Genomic DNA, 17,232 nt, shown 5'->3' on the forward strand with positions numbered 1-17,232 from the left:
GCTCCCATGTTAACAGGCGTCGCTGTTCACACCGGCCGTGCACATTTTTTCGCTTCGAATGGAATTTGAGGAGTGCGCCACGCACATTTTCACATAAATACACTCAATATCTGCATTATTACCACACATATAGATGTTGTTCAACCAGCTAATGTGTCTGTATCTTTCCCAATACAAATAAACCATACTATACTTTTTCAGGAGTAGTCACACTGATTTCATCATTCTAAAATTCATTCTAAAATTCGAATTAATGAGATAATAACGGGTTATACATGCAAAATGGACAATTACAGGATAGAACACTGGAACTGTAAGTCGGACTCGGTGTGGACGGCCACGCAGGCCGTTCTCGCACAAAACCTGCGCGTGCCCCTGGTGTGTTCCCGGCGATAGACAGCAGCCACGTTAGCAGGATGGGGTGGATGTTGATGGTGACAGGAAATGGGTGTGGCTACTGGATGTTCAAAGGGGTCTGTTGACGTCTCACCTCAAGATATCCCAATGGGCTCATTAGAACCACACGATTATTCTCTTTAGAGTTATGCCAGTCCCATTCAGAATATATAGCCTAGGGCGCCACGGTGGCGCACCACGTAGCTGCGCTCGCAGTGTAATCGCAGCGTCCGGGGTTCGAATCCGGCTCGGGACCTATGATGCATATCCTCCCCATATCTTCTACCAACTTTCCTCGCTGCCTGTCCTATCCGAAATAAAGCTGTAAAATGCCAAAAAGAAAATATTATATATATATATATATATATATATATATATATATATAGCCTATATTAATATATATATAGTACATCCAGTACTTATCGTTGTCACGACTCTTGAATTTGAGGAATCCTTTTGCAAATATCAACCAATATAGGATTTTTCTTTTTTACTTCCACATTTCTTTTTACTTGCCCCAATCAATTTTGTTATTATAATTGTCACAGTCATCTGCACACATCATTGACATTGGAAGGAGGGCTGAAGACAGAGCAGGATGAAGACGTATTGAAAGAGAGAAACACAACATGTTTGAGAAGTTTAAAAAAGCAGAGAGACAGAGACAGAGAGAAAGGGACAGAGAGAGAGGGACAGAGAGACAGACAGAGAGAGAGGGAGACAGAGAGAGGCAGAGAGAGAGGGATACAGAGAGAGAGGCAGATAGAGAGGGAGACAGAGAGAGGCAGATAGAGAGAGAGGGAGACAGAGAGAGAGGCAGAGAGAGACAGATTGAGAGAGGGAGACAGAGAGAGGGAGACATAGAGGCAGAAAGTGGGGAAGAGAGAGAGACGGAGAGAGGAGCAGAGAGAGAGAGAAAGAAAGAAAGAAAGAAAGAAAGAAAGAAAGAAAGAAAGAAAGAGACACAGTGGGAGGTAGTAGCAGGGTGGAGGAAGTGGGTGGTAGGGTGGGTTGATTGAGGGAAAGTGTCCTCTCCGTCGTCACGGTGATTGGCAGTGGTGTGATCACGGCAAAAAAACGAGATGCTGACATTTGGATAGATAAGATGAAATTCAGCCTGGACACATATTTTATATTAATTGCCCCAGCCAGTAGAGTGTGATTACAGCCACTAGGGTGAGCAGTCACGGTTGTGCCTCTGGGGTGGGGGGACAAGCCATACTGTGATTAGTGAGAGGGTTAGGCGGGGGTCAAATTGCTTTTTAAAATGCCATGGGTTTCGAGCATAGGGGGAGGGAGGGATAGAAGTGGCACGGCGTGACTCTCTCAGGTGTTTCTCTAGAGATTGTGGACGGCCAGGTTGTTCCGGTTATACCGGCGGAACGGAACGATTGGCCGTCGTACGGGGCTGAATTAGAAGCAGTGGTTAACTTGGAAGACAAAGTGGTGAAAAGTGATGGGAGAAAGCACGCGTTGCCAACGGTGTCGTCTATAGTAGATGTGGAGACGCCGGCACGAGCTCTGGGATCTAGGGCTGAGCCCAAACATTTGAATGTTCTGACCTTCGTTCGTTAGGTTGGCATTCGAATTCTAAATCAACATTAGAATTTTTTATAGAAAATAAAGTTTTTTTTATTTTATATATATTTTTTATGAGTCTATTAATTCTGTTTAAACCAATGGGGTTTTTCTTCACAGTTGCAGATAAAGATTAGGCTACACTAATATTATAGTATTTAAAACTGATGAGTTATATTCATTAACACATTGGGTGCCACGCCCCTTTGCCCAGATAACCCCTTGAGTGCCAGCGCTTTAGTCAGTGGGAGGTCGGGGATATTTGCGAACGCTTAAACTATATCTTAAATTATGGCTATGGGTCTAAAACACCCCTCGCTTATCAATGACTTGCTTGCAGTCAACATGTACGAAACGGATTGTTTTTTCATTGATACATTTCAGTTTTATACCGTTTTGAATACAAGTATAGTTTCGGAGAGTTCTAGTAATTTCAGAGAAATTCCGCGATAATAGCCCTTTAGTGGAATACACAAACACATTGTCATTTTTCGGCTGATTTATGAATAGTTTTCAAATAAATGCTAGATTATCGATAGTATTATGTGTACTTATGCACGCTAGAGAAGCGGGCTGAAAAATCTATTATCCATGACCTGGTCTGCGCTAACGTCATACACGCACACACGTTGTGATCGCTATGAAAAAAACATCTGATTAACCCAATACTGGTAAAATAGAGTCCTTACCTCAAATCAGATGTTCTGCAAAAAGATTAATCCAATTCCTGATCGCCATTCCAAATATTGATCGCATTTATTGATCCAACGTTATAGTCCGAAACACATAATCGAAAGCTGCTCCGAGCCTCCCCAGTGAATGTGGTAACAGACACTGCTTGCCAGAGATGGTGAAACCCTGGACTGGAGTTTTTTTCTGATGCACATGGCCACTCAATCCAATCCAATGATGTGCATTACCATCCGGGAAACGATAGGCGGCGGTATTTGCCCTTTTCGAGCTCAGAGCCATTCCCAATGATAACGTCAGGCTGGATGGATGAAAAATGAATGGATATCGCTAATAAAAGAAATAACGATTAAATAACGAGAAATCTAGTCATTGGCACTCAACGCATGGCGAGTTAGGACGAGAAATCTCGTTGTTGGCACTCATGTTAAAGAAAGTTGATTTAACAAAAATAAGACTCATTTAATCAGATCAATCACTTTATTCAAATTGAGGATTTAGTTTGAGGATATTTATAAAAAAAAGAAATGAAATAAAATGTATTTTGAATATATTTTTTTTTAAATTACTACATTTACATTTACATTATTATTAAAAACGAAGGTTCAAACGTCCGTTCGAAAAACCCTGACGAAGTTCGAATCCCAAAAACAGGCTTCGGGGACAGCCTTACTGGGATCTCAGTCACAAGGGGACTGTGGGGCTGTCGCTCCATTGGTCGGTTCAGGGTGGTGCGGTGGCAGAGTGGTTAGCACCACTGCTGCCTCACAGCAAGAAGGTCCTGGGTTTGAACCCCAGCGGGGGGCCTTTCTGTGTGGAGTTTGCATGTTCTTCATGTGTTTGCGTGGGTTTCCTCTGGGTACTCCGGTTTCCTCCCACAACATTAAAGGCATGCATGGTAGACAGGGACTACAGATGAAAACTAGCTCATTAGCTAATTCTGGCACATTTACATTGATGTGGAAACTGAAGATGTTGATTAATGTGCACTGTCCCTGGGTAAAAAATATATACATAAACTTAACCTGTGCTGTCCATCGGCGGACCGCAAATGACATCTGGTCATAAATCAATATTTTTCAGAGTGTTGTATAAAAGTTGCGATTTTAATTTCAAACGTATTCAAATATTAACATCATGAACATGTCACAACTAGGGATGGGTACCGTTCACATTTGAACCAATACGGTACCGGTACCTGTGAAACGATACCAGTACCCAACGGTACCTTTTTTCGGTACTCGTTTCCCAAACTCTGGGTCGCGACCCAAAATGGGTTGCGGACCCGTTTTTATTGGGTCGCCAATAATATTAATAATAATAATAATAAATAAAAAAAAAAAATTTAAAGAAAATTATATTTTTTTTTATAAAAAAACTGTAGATGTGTTGATTCAGTTGGGCACAACATACTTATGTGAATCTGGGTTTTCTACTCTAGCATACCTGAAAAACAAATGCAGAAACAGACTAAATGCTCAGCATGACCTCAGAATAGCACTTTCAAAAACCAAGCCCAGAATAGATCTAATTGTAGATTTCATTGTGCCATAGATAAAATATTATACCCCTTCTAGCATGATGTCAGGTCAGTAGAATTTTTTAATAAGTCAGTACAAATTAATCAGAATGTTGCTCAATGTTGGGGTTTAAGGTTGAGGGACGGAGGGAGGGGTTAAGAAATGGAGTTGAAAAAGGGTGAGAAATAGAAAGGATAGTAGAACATGTTTGTTCATTTAACACCATGGCGACCGGCGCCCCGCGGCGATTTAGGCCTCAGAGGACAGAGGATTGTAAACAAACCGATGTACTTTCTAAGAGCTTTATATATCATTTATAGTATTGCTATCTGTCCATTCTTATTGTCACTTGAGTGCATAAACCGTGCCTTCATAATGGCTTAAAGAAAATAAAAATCCATCGGTTGGTTGTCATTTTATAGCGTCGTGAATATAAGGTATATAGCGCTTTTTGTCTAGGCTTTTCTGCAGGAGGCTGCAAAAAAGGCTAAACGTTGGCGCCGTTATATCAAACGCCATTTCTGCTGTATATATACAAATGAAATAAAACAAACTGTGTAGCATCCGGACTATTACAGAGCATCTATGGATGAAATGGGGGCGGCGGGGAACGCCGATTACTATTATTGATTAGCAATACAGTGTGCGTTCAATATAGCATTTTCACTGATCGATCACGTTACATTATAAAACAATGTCCAATCCAGCTGTAATTTGGGGTAATATTATCCTACCATCAGGCCATGTGATCGCCGGCAGCATTTCCTCACCAGTCATCGGATTCTGGTAGATCGATATGCACATTGGCTAATCATAAATCCCATTATTCCACGCTGAAAAAAACATTCGGCAAGCTGATCCAAGATGGAGGGTCTTCTTTTGGAATAAAGGATCTATGATCCGCCCACAGAACTGTAAAAGCATTTTTTATTTTTTTTTTAAATCCCATCAATGATACTGCAGTGGAGCGATGGCGCCCCTAAGCGGATCTGGCCGGTACTGCATGTTTCGAAAATCAAATATGTGGAAAGATCCTGCTAGTGGATCGGGTACCTAATAAGCGTTATAAATATGGAATAAAACAACTTGCCACGAGTATATACGTGGCTCTGGTCCACAACGCTCTTTTTTGAAACACGTATATACTCGCGAACGGAAGTGTTACAAAATTGTATGTACATATGTTATGAGGCGGTGAGCAACTTAACATTACACTGATTATTGCTGTGATGTACTTTTATAATTAAATAAATACATTTCATATACATTTGAAATTCATGGTTTGTTGTGTTCTTAGTTTATAGTTTATAAATGTATGTTATGGCAATAAAAAAAAATTTCAACTTTTTTCTCCCCCTTTTTTCTGTATTTTTCTCCCATCCCAATTTAGTCGTTATGCCAATTCCCTTCCCTCCCTTCCTGGTCGTTGCCCGCATTTGCCCCCCACTTGGCGGTCTAGGGAGGGTTGATAGATACTATCACATGTCCCCTCCGATACATGTGAAGTCAGCCAGCCGCTTATTTTCACCTGACAGCGAGGACTCTCACTGGGTGAGCGTAATGCGTGGGAGGCTCACACTACTTCCCCCAGTTCCCTTCCTCGCTGAGCAGGCGCCCCGACCGACCTGTAGGAGTCGCTGTTTACAACAACCAGGATACACATCCCACCGGCTTCCCACCCTCGAACACTGCCAATTGTGTTAGTATGGACGACCAACCAAGCCGGAGGTACCGCTGACAGCTGGATTCGATACCAGTGTATCTGCGGTGGTACGCTTAGTCCGCTGCGCTACCCAGCCGCCCATGTTATGGCAATTCATGATGTATTTTTGTAAGTTTGGGTCCCGGGGAAACACCAAATTTCTCTTTTGGGTCTCGAGCTGAAAAAGTTTGGGAACCCCTTTAGTCTATAAAAATGTAATCTACCTACCTCAGTTGTGAAAAAAAATATCCAAACTTCAAATAACCACACTTTCGACCGTTTTCAGCTTGCCATTGCCCGGACTGCTTTGTTGTTTAATCAAGTCAAATCCTAGGTAAGCGTATATTGTGCGTGTGAACGTTGACATGAAAAGAAAAAAGTTATAAAAAAAGTTGAAAAAATAAAAGTGTAAAAAAAAATATATATAAAATTAAATCCCTTTTTTTTACAGTACCGACAACGGTATCTCACGTGAATCGATACTCGGTAGTACCGACGTGTTTCGGTAAGTACCTTTAAAAGTACCGAATTCGGTACCCATCCCTAGTCACAACAGCATGTAGAATGTATATTATCACCAATACGTTAGTTTAGCAATAGGATTCTTAATAGGACTAGTTGTTTTTCGATTTGACCAATTCTATCCGCGTGATTTTTTTCCGTATCTTATGTATGCGAAGACCCTCTCTGATTGGTTTAGTGCCGAAGGGTCTCTTCCGCCTTGTACATATATATTCTCTGCTTCAAAGTGGGTTATGCTTAGAGTTAGGGTTAAGGTTAGGGTTAGGCGGAAGAGACCCTTCGGCGCTAAACCAATCAGAGAAGGTATTCGCTGTACGCGGCTAGCCAATCAGAGAGCGTCTTCGCACACATAGGCTACGGAAAAAAAGCACACATTCTATCCGCGAGGGCGACCATTTTGGATAGTTTTGAATTGTAGTCTTTTTGTGGCCATTTTGTAGCAGAGTTCCACAGATATGGTTCTGCGTTGAACGTTTTTAAAACTACACTTCCTGGAAGATTTTATGGGGTTCAAGGTTCAGAGTTCTGTATGAATTATTTCAATAACTGTTAATATTCGGGATAATAAGCCACAAAGGGTAATGTTTTTGACAAATATTGAAATGCTTTCAAGTTTCTCTTCCCTATTGTTAACATGTAGGAACAATTAGATCTGAAATTAGTTTCATTTTGGTTGCACTGTGGGGGAAATAAAAAAGTACAGTAAATTATCTGTTCTTATGCACGCCTGGTGATACTAAATCCAAATTGAATTCGGGCATTTGAAAGATTATATATATATATAAATGAGCGAATTGGCTATAATAAGGTAATTTATACGCATCCTATTCTATATTCTATAATAATATTTCAAATTGCATTGGTCCGGATGAGAGAATTCAGTACTGTATCTATAGAACCTTCTGTTTAATCATCTTCCCTTTATTAATTTCCTTAGATTTTGTGTACACATGATCTCAAGAAGGTAGTGAACGAGATCAGTGGCAGTTTTTAATGTTTGGTCATTATTAGCATGGTGTTATTCACTGTCAAAGATGCAAAGAAAAATCATAATTCATATTCTCCTTTGTTTCATCACAATTTAAGCAAGCCTAGTAATACACAATATTTCTGACATTGTGAATACATTCCCTGAGGTCCGTAGATGTCCCTAGATACCAAGAATATGCAAATGGCCCTGTAGAAGTGGAGCAATCTTCCATTTACCTAGGTATATATTTTAGGCGGATTTTCAAAAAATAGGCTCCGGGTGGAAGAGGTTAAAGACAAACTTGATATAGTTTTTTTGAGCAACATATTGGATATAACGATATTGGATGCAGGTTTTCCCAAACCAGAAACCGTGGGTGGACAATTCCATCCGAGTGGCACTGAATGCTCGCACCACTGCTTATAACCTGTGCAGAGCGTCAGGAAATATGGACGAGTATAAGGCTACAGTGAGTGGTCACCAACCCGTCGATCGCGATCGACTGGTCGATCTTTGAAACTTTCCCTGTAGATCTTTCCCTGATTTTTTTTTTCAAAATTATTATAATTTTTTGTTTTGTTTTGATCTTTCCCTGAGAGTCCACATTACAGTTCTACTTTTGTTTTGATGTGAAGTGATGCTGCATAAGATTACTGCACTTAGCACTGACTGAGAAAGTACACATTACAGTTCTACTTTGACGTTTTAATGTTGGACCAAAGCATTGCATGTAATTAGAATACAGGCAAATAAAAGTAATTTAGTTTAAAGTACAATCTTGGCTGTCTTTTTCTCTCAACGCTTCAATAGGTAGATCTTGGCTGTCGGCACGGTGGTGTAGTGGTTAACACTGTCGCCTCACAGCAAGAAGGTCCAGGGTTCGATTCCCGCTTGGGGACCAGGTTTCCATGATGCCAGGTACCCAGGTGGGGACCTCCCAGGCCTTTCTGTGTGGAGTTTGCATGTTCTCCCCGTGCTCGCAAGGGTTTCCCCCCCGATAAGATAAACCCAATGGAAAAACATGCACAACAACAGATCGCTAACGCTGTGGCGTCCTTGATGAAGACGGACAGGAGCACTTGGATTGGTCCCCTGGCGCGGCTCACGTTGACGCCTGTCTGCTCCCGGCTGCCCTTGGGGGGGGAAGGACGACGGGATGGGTTAATCGCAGAGACGAATCGCATCGGCGATTCTAAAGAGACAATGCATGCGTGTGTTCACCACCATATTTAATCTATCCCTGGCTGAGTCCGTGGTCCCTACCTGCTTCAAGGTATCCACTATAATCCCGGTACCAAAAAGATCCTCCCCAGCTGGTCTTAATGACTGCAGACCAGTGGCACTCAACTCTGTGGTCATGGAATGTTTTGAGAGGCTGGTTATGGATTACATTTGTGCTTCCCTCCCCAGTGATATGGACCCTTTGCAATTTGCATATAGGTCAAACAGGTCCACTGACGATGCGGTCTCTCAGGTACTACACAACACCCTCTCTCACCTAGACAGCCAGAAGGGGGGCTATGTGAGACTGTTGTTCATTGACTATAGCTCAGCGTTCAACACCATAGTCCCCACCAGACTGGTGGACAAGCTGATTGAGCTGGGTCTGAGCTCCGCACTGAGCGCCTGGATACTGGACTTTGAGTGAAAGGCCTCAGGCGGTCAAGGTGGGGGGTCAGACCACCCAGAACAATCACCCTGAGTATCGGGTCCCCCCAGGGATGTGTTCCGAGCCCCCTGCTGTATTCACTCTACACACATGACTGTGTGGTCAAGTTCAGCTCCAACTCCATAGTGAAGTTTGCGGACGACACAGTGGTGGTGGGGCTGATCTCTGACAACGACGAGAAGGCCTACCGGGAGGAGGTTGATGCACTGGCACGCTGGTGTCAGGACAACAGCCTGCTCCTGAACATTGGTAAAACCAAGGAGCTGATCATGGATTTTAGGAGAACACAGCAGGGGACACACACACCACTGTGGATAAACGGGGCTACCATGGACAGGGTGAGCAGCTTTAAGTACCTGGGGGTCCACATCTCAGATGACCTGACATGGACAACACACATAGACTCAGTCGTAAAGAAGGCGAAGCAGCGCCTCTACCACCGGACACAGTTATGGAAGTTCAGAGTATCGGGGAAGATACTCCAGTCCTTCTACTCCGGAGCTGTAGAGAGCATCTTGACTGGAAACATCACTGCCTGGTATGGAAACAGCAAGGCACAGGACAAGGCCCTACAGAGAGTGGTGCGCTCAGCTGATCGTACTACGGGTATTGCACTACCACCCCTGCATGTCTTATATAACAAGAGGTGCAAATCCAGAGCCTGCAGAATAATGAAAGACCCTCACCACCCCAACAACAGCCTGTTTCAGCTGCTGAGGTCAGGCAAACTTGAACACTGAACTCTCCACACACAAGCACACATGAACACACACACACACACACATGCTGCACACACTCACACTCAACGGTCACTTAACACAATGAAAAGGTCACTTAAAAAAAATTGTATAGTAAATAGATGGATATAGCAAGATAGCATAAGGATATATAGTACAACTGCAGATTGTATAGTATTGTATAGTAGTGTATATAAGACCCAGTGCCTCATCCGTAGCTAACATTGTATTGCACTATCGCAGGACCTTAGCATGTCTTTTACCATGCTTTTTGTAAACTTTATGTACATTATACCGGTTATGTCTTATTCTTATTACTTGTATTATTGCACAAAATGTCTTATTCTTATTACTTGTATTATTGCACAATCGCTGCGGGCATGACCACCCGCATTCCACTGTATGCTTGTATGCCGTGACAAATAAAACTCTTGACTTGACTTGGATCTAGGGCTAATGCTACTGGTATTGGATCTAGGGCTAATGCTACTGGTATTGGATCTAGGGCTAATGCTACTGGTATTGGATCTAGGGCTAATGCTACTGGTATTGGATCTAGAGCTAATGCTACTGGTATTGGATCTAGGGCTAATGCTACTGGTATTGGATCTAGGGCTAATGCTACTGGTATTGGATCTAGGGCTAATGCTACTGGTATTGGATATAGGGCTGATGATACTGGTATTGGATATAGGGCTAATGCTACTGGTATTGGATCTAGGGCTGATGATACTGGTATTGATCTAGGGCTAATGCTACTGGTATTGATCTAGGGCTAATGCTACTGGTATTGGATCTAGGGCTAATGATACTGGTATTGGATCTAGGGCTAATGATACTGATATTGGATATAGGCCCTATAGGGCTGATGATACTGGTATTGGATCTAGGGCTGATGATACTGGTATTGGAGGGGGGGGGGCGCAACAAGAATAATGGATAATCATGCCGAATTAACGCCGGTACACACATTACAAAAACCTTTGTGAAACACACATTTTCCGTGGGATTGTTATAAACTTTGGACCTGTACTTACATATTTTCAACCCTTTTCAACATCAATGGCAGCATGAAAGGTAGGCTGAGATCAACGAAAACACACACTTCATATACCATTACCTACGCACACAGAGTAAAGACCGAGGACAACCTCTGGTAACGGTGAGACGAGAGAATTAGACCGGTATGATCCTCTAAAACCCTCTCGGTCGTACATCATGGGAATTCCACCTGCTGTACATGATGTAATACAGAGTAACCTGTGGCCTAATAACTCACTCCCTCTTGCACTGGATTTCCCAGCCCTTGTACTATTATGGACCCATCGTTTCTGGTCGGGAGTGAAACGCGTTCGCCTCACTCGTGTTCATCTCACATCCTCTCATCATGCGTCATGTGTATTTTACAAATGATAAAAAAAAAAAAAGCCAATATTATAGTCTCTGTGATATGGCTATTGCGTTCTTTCATATTACACTATTTTTTTTTATAGCATTTTTACAGCTTTTTTCCAGGTCAGACCTGACCGACAGAGCAGAGAGAGGAAGGTCGGGAGAAGGTATGGGGGGGGAAGACATGCGGCAAATGTACGTCGGGTTCGGGAGACGAACGCGGGTCAACCGCGTAGGTCTGCAGTGCAGTTACGTGGTGCGCCACCCTGGCACCCTCATATTACACTCTTAACCCCTTCACTGCCACGCGACAGAAGGTTAGCCCTTTACCATCACACAACCGACGGCGATGCTCCATCATTAGCATCATTAGCTGCGCAAATGATGCTAATGATGGAGCATCGCCGTCGGTTGTGTGATAGTAAAGGGCTAACCTTCTGTATTGTCACAGTGAAAGGGTTGACCGGCTGTCGTGTGGCAGTGAAATGGTTAATATTAATTTCATGTGTTGTTCAGTATAGGGCTGATGGTAACGGTATTGGATCTAGGGCTGATTATACTGGTATTAGGCCTGATGATACTGGTATTAGGCCTGATGATACTGGTATTAGGCCTGATGATACTGGTATTAGGCCTGATGATACTGGTATTAGGCCTGATGTTACTGGTATTAGGCCTGATGTTACTGGTATTAGGCCTGATGATACTGGTATTAGGCCTGATGTTACTGGTATTAGGCCTGATAATACTGGTATTAAGCCTGATGATACTGATATTAGGCCTGATGTTACTGGTATTAGGCCTGATGATACTGGTATTAGGCCTGATGTTACTGGTATTAGGCCTGATGTTACTGGTATTAGGCCTGATGATACTGGTATTGGATCTAGGGCTGATGATACACTATAATATGAATTCCATGTGTTCCTACTCAAACCGTCGCCTGAGCACCATGGACTTGTAGATTGTAGAGTGGGAATAACAAGAATCCACAGGCGTCCTCCTTGATCTCGGTGGCTGCAGAGTGTGTGTGTTAACTAGCCTCTCACTGTGGGCTCATCCCCGCCACGTGGAAAGTGGAGCAAGCGGCACAGAGGAGAGAGGAGCTCGCTGGCTTCATAATTACACAGAGAGACGGAGAGAGAAGCAGGAAGAAAGTCTCTTCACAAGTAGAGAGAGAAAAAGAGAGAGAGAGAGAAGCAGGAAGAAAGGGCCATCGCTCCACAAGTAGAGAGAGAGAGAGAGAGGAGAGTTTGATATGCTTTTGTCTGAGAAGGAGGTGGCTCTCAGAGGGGGGGAGCCCCGATACGCATCTGACGCCGCCGTTCCACCCACCCCCCGCCCCCCTCGCCCTATCATCAAGGGGCACTTTGAGGTGTCGCCCGGGTTCAAAGAGCAGGAAGTGCCAGCACCCCGTCCACACCCCACCTCCCTCCCTCGCCCCCTGTCAAAGAGCACCTCTGCTCTGCTACAAAGGCCCGTGGACCGGCGGCGCGGCCGGGCCGAGGAGAGGGCCGGCGCTAAAGGTTGATCTACAAAGGGCTTGGGGTCGTCCTGATGCGTGTCCGTGACCAGAGGATGAAGACCCAGGGGGGTGGGTTTGGCAGGGGGCAGGTGAGAGCCAAATGTCAATGTGTAGGTCAATCGCAAAGCCACACTTGTTCGCAGAAACCCGTATATTTATCGCGTTCACGAAACTGTAAGAGTCGTTCAGTTCAGTCGAACCGTTCACCCACAGAGCCGATGCAGTGTGTGTGTGTGTTGATGAGGTTGTGTAGGAGCGTTTTAACAGGAAACATTTGATCAATGTCACTCTCAATCTAAATCTATATCTCTTTCTTTTCTCTCCCCCTTCTCTCTCTCTCTCTCTCTCTCTCTCTATGCCAGGAGACAGAGAAACAGACATAGAGAGAGCCAGATGGACAGACAGAGACAGACGGACAGAGAGAGAGAGAGAGACAGTCGACGGACAGAGAGACAAACAGAGACAGAGAGACAGATGGACAGACAGAGACAGGCATACAGACAGAGACAGAGAAACAGACACAGACATAGAGACAGACAGAGAGAGAGAGACAGATACAGACAGACTGACGGAGAGAGAGACAGATGGACGGACAGAGAGAGAGAGAGACAGTCGGACGGACAGAGAGACAAACAGACAGACAGACATAGAGACAGAGAGAGACAGACGGACAGACAGACAGAGAGAGACAGACGGACAGACAGAGAGAGACAGACGGACAGAGAGACAGACTGACAGACAGACAGAGACAGACGGACAGACAATCAGAGACAGAGAGACAGACGGACAGACAGACAGAGAGAGACAGACGGACAGACGGATAGAGAGAGACAGACGGACAGACAGACAGAGACAGAGAGACAGACGGACAGACAGGCCCCGCTGTGTGCCCCATACTCTCCTCCCAGGAAACACAGACTGGCTGCTGTATCGACGCCTCATTGATTCAGGGCTTCGTGTCTCAGAGAATCGGCCCAGTATCTCCTGCCGAGGCACTTAATATGTTTGAAGGAGTCCTGGTGCTTTTCATCAGTAAAAAGGAGGGCTTTTCTTTTACCCACATTAGAAGTGGTGGTGGTGGTGGGATGGGGGGGGTCGAAGGCCTGTGTGGGGCGCAGGGAGGAGGGGGTGCGATGGTGGGGCTGGCGCTCTGAAGTGTGCGTCCGGTGGGATTCCAGCTTTATTGGGTGAAAGAGGAGAGTTGCGAGAGGGCCAGAGACGTCGGGATGAGAGGAAGCGTTTGAATGTCTCACATCCGCATTGAGAGACGGAGAGAGAGAGAGAGAGAGAGAGAGAGAGAGAAGAGAGAGAGAGAGAGAGAGAGAGATTAGCGCCTGTGCTCTGTTGGCATTCAACGGGCAGCGCACAAGCACCTCAGCGTGAGAGGTGAACACACACACAGATAAAAACAAGTGTGCTCTGCATATACTAAAGCGCATGACTGGCTGCAAAAATATAAACACACACGGCACATGCGCAAAACACACACACACACGAGCTTTCCGACTTCCTTTTATCTGCCGGCCCACAAGATGAGCCCGGGCTCTAATTGGTCCTGGGGGAGATTGGCAGGCCGAGCGGTGAGCGAGGAGGCCCCGCCTCTCTGTTGTTCCACACGTGGGTATGTCCCCCCCCCCCCCCCCCCCCCCCCCCCCGGGGACAAACAAACAGGGAGGATGGGGGGGGGGGGAGAGAAAGAGAGAGAGAGAGGGCCACCATTACACAAGGAGAAAGAGAGTGAGAGAGGAGAGAGATAGAGAGAGGAGAGAGAGAAGGAAGAAGGGGCCACCATTACACAAGGAGAAAGAGAGTGAGGGAGATAGAGAGAGGAGAGAGGGATAGAGAGAGAGAAAGATGGTGAGAGAGAGATAGAGATAGAGAGATAGAGAGTGAGGGAGATAGAGTGAGAGAGGAGAGAGCAGGAAGAAAGAGCCACCACTCCACAGGTAGAGAGAGATAGATATGGGGGATAGGAAGTGAGAAAGGGGTGAGTATGTGTGTGAAAGAGAGAGAGAGAGAGAGAGAGAGAGAGAGGAGAGGAGAGAGAGAGAGAGAGAGAGGTAAGGCGTCTTCACTCCCTACCAATTAGTGGTAATGCTCTATTGATACGCCATTTTGATGAACGCGGGGGTGGGGGGATAAAGTAAATAAATAAATAACTGTTTTCCCGCAGAATTCTCCCCAACACACTCCCCATCGATTCGAAAAGCGATTCAGTCTTTGGAAAACAGAACATCTTTCCTCACTTAACTAATTTCCTCATGGTTTATTTAGCCTCCTCTTCAGCCCGCTCTCTCCTCCTTCTCCCCCATCCCATCACATCCCAAAAGACAACAGAGAGAGAGAGAGAGAGAGAGAGAGAGAGAGAGAGAGAGAGAGAGAGAGAGAGAGAGAGAGAGAGAGAGAGAGAGAGAGAGAGAGAGAGAGAGAGAAGAAGAGCAAAAAGCAGGAATAGAGGTCCCAAAGACAAAGAGAGAGAGAGAGAGACAGAGACAGAGAGAGAGACAGGGAGGCAGAGAGAGAGGCCGGAGAGAGAGAGGCAGAGAGAGAGGGAGGGAGAGAGAGAGGCAAGAGAGAGAGAGAGATGCAGAGAGAGAAAGACAGAGGCAGAGAGTGAAGCAGAAAGAGAGAGAGACAGAGAGAGAGAGAGAGACAGAGAGAGAGACAGGGAGAGAGAGCAGAGAGAGAGGCAGAGAGAGAGAGAGAGAGAGGCAGAGAGTGAAGCAGAAAGAGAGACAGAGAGAGAGAGAGACAGGGAGAGAGGCAGAGAGAGAGGCAGAGAGAGAGAGAGAGAGAGAGACAGAGAGAGAGACAGAGAGGGAGGCAGAGAGAGAGATGGCTTCCTCAGAAGAGATGAAAGGAATAGCTGATCAGAAGCACCAACCTGGAGCCAACACCTTGGTCTTTCGCCCCTTCAGCAGTTTCTGGACCCTGCGGAGCTGCAGGTGGTTGTCATGGCTGCGGGTGTTGTCCTGGATACGCTGGGACACCTCAGTGATGGCCCCCACCGCCCCTGCGGATGGATATATATTTAATACATACAATATATATATCATATACAAACACACACTCAAGGTGAGGCGTTAGTTACACTGCCAGAATGCATTGACTCAAAACCCATTTGCTCGAGTCGCTATTTGAAGTGCTCTGTGGGAAAGGAGGCGGATTGGGCGACACAGCCAGGCAAACCCAGGACAATACATTTGGTCAGTATTGTCATTTGGACAAGCAAAGCCATTACTTTAAGTTGCAGGTCACACAAAAAAATATCGATATTATTTTGTTTCGACATTATTCATTTTTTATATCGATTATTAAAATATATCGCGATAATTATCGTTATCGTTATATCGCCCAGCCCTAACAATATGCATTCTTGTTGAAAACGTCATCTAAATAATTTAAAACAGTGGAATGGTATAGAGCAATTTTCTAGCCTTCCTCCTAACCTTCCATCTAGCCTTCCATCTAGCCTTCCATCTAGCCTTCCATCTACCCTTCCATCTAGCCTTCCATCTAGCCTTCCATCTACCCTTCCTCCTAACCTTCCATCTAACCTTACATCTAACCTTTCCATCTAGCCTTCCATCTAAACTTTCCATCTAGCCTTCCATCTAACCTTCCATCTAACCTTCCATCTAACCTTCCACCTAACCTTCCACCTAACCTTCCACCTAACCTTCCATCTAACCTTCCATCTAACCTTCCATCTAACCTTCCATCTACCCTTCCATCTAACCTTCCATCTAACCTTCCATCTAGCCTTCCATCTACCCTTCCATCTAACCTTCCATCTAACCTTCCATCTAGCCTTCCATCTACCCTTCCATCTAACCTTCCATCTAACCTTCCACCTAACCTTCCATCTAACCTTCCATCTAGCCTTCCATCTAACCTTCCATCTAACCTTCCATCTAACCTTCCATCTAACCTTCCATCTACCCTTCCATCTAACCTTCCATCTAGCCTTCCATCTACCCTTCCATCTAACTTTCCATCTAACCTTCCATCTAGCCTTCCATCTACCCTTCCATCTAACCTTCCATCTAGCCTTCCATCTACCCTTCCATCTAACCTTCCATCTAACCTTCCATCTAACCTTCCATCTAGCCTTCCATCTAACCTTCCATCTAACCTTCCATCTAACCTTCCATCTAGCCTTCCATCTAGCCTTCCTCCTAGCTAGACTTCCACCTAGCTAGCCTTCCTCCTAGCCTTCCAGCAAGACTTCCACCTAGCTAGCCTTCCTCCTAGCCTTCTACGAGCAGCGCTGTGAAGGAAGGGTGCGCTGCATTTACAACGTGAGAAAACGAGCGCAACAATAATCGTTTTATCGATCACCTTGTTTTCATGACCGTGGGAAGCCAATTGAAATTCAAACTTGATTAATCACCCAGCCCTTGTACACACGACAACCACACCAACAACAACGACAACAACAACACTCCACAAACACATCCAGAAACTAACGCTGGCCTTTTGTGAAGGGGCTCAACGCAGCATCTGGGATCTGTGATTGTGCTTGATTTCA

The 17,232-nt window shown here is 44.9% G+C and overlaps 1 protein-coding gene across 1 annotated transcript in view; it reads right to left on the minus strand.

The window, feature by feature from the left end:
- The window catches only part of arhgef39 (Rho guanine nucleotide exchange factor (GEF) 39), a gene marked incomplete at its 5' end in the record, with an annotated part of 125,960 nt that overhangs the window by 44,907 nt on the left and 63,821 nt on the right, over positions 1–17,232 (minus strand). The window contains one exon of the mRNA XM_084330962.1: positions 15,586–15,714. Coding sequence (XP_084187088.1) covers positions 15,586–15,714 — 129 coding nt within the window. The remainder of the gene's footprint in view (positions 1–15,585; positions 15,715–17,232) is intronic.

This window comes from Notolepis coatsorum, assembly GCF_963971535.1.
Source record: "Notolepis coatsorum genome assembly, chromosome: 15".
NCBI classification, from domain to species: Eukaryota; Metazoa; Chordata; class Actinopteri; order Aulopiformes; family Paralepididae; genus Notolepis; species Notolepis coatsorum.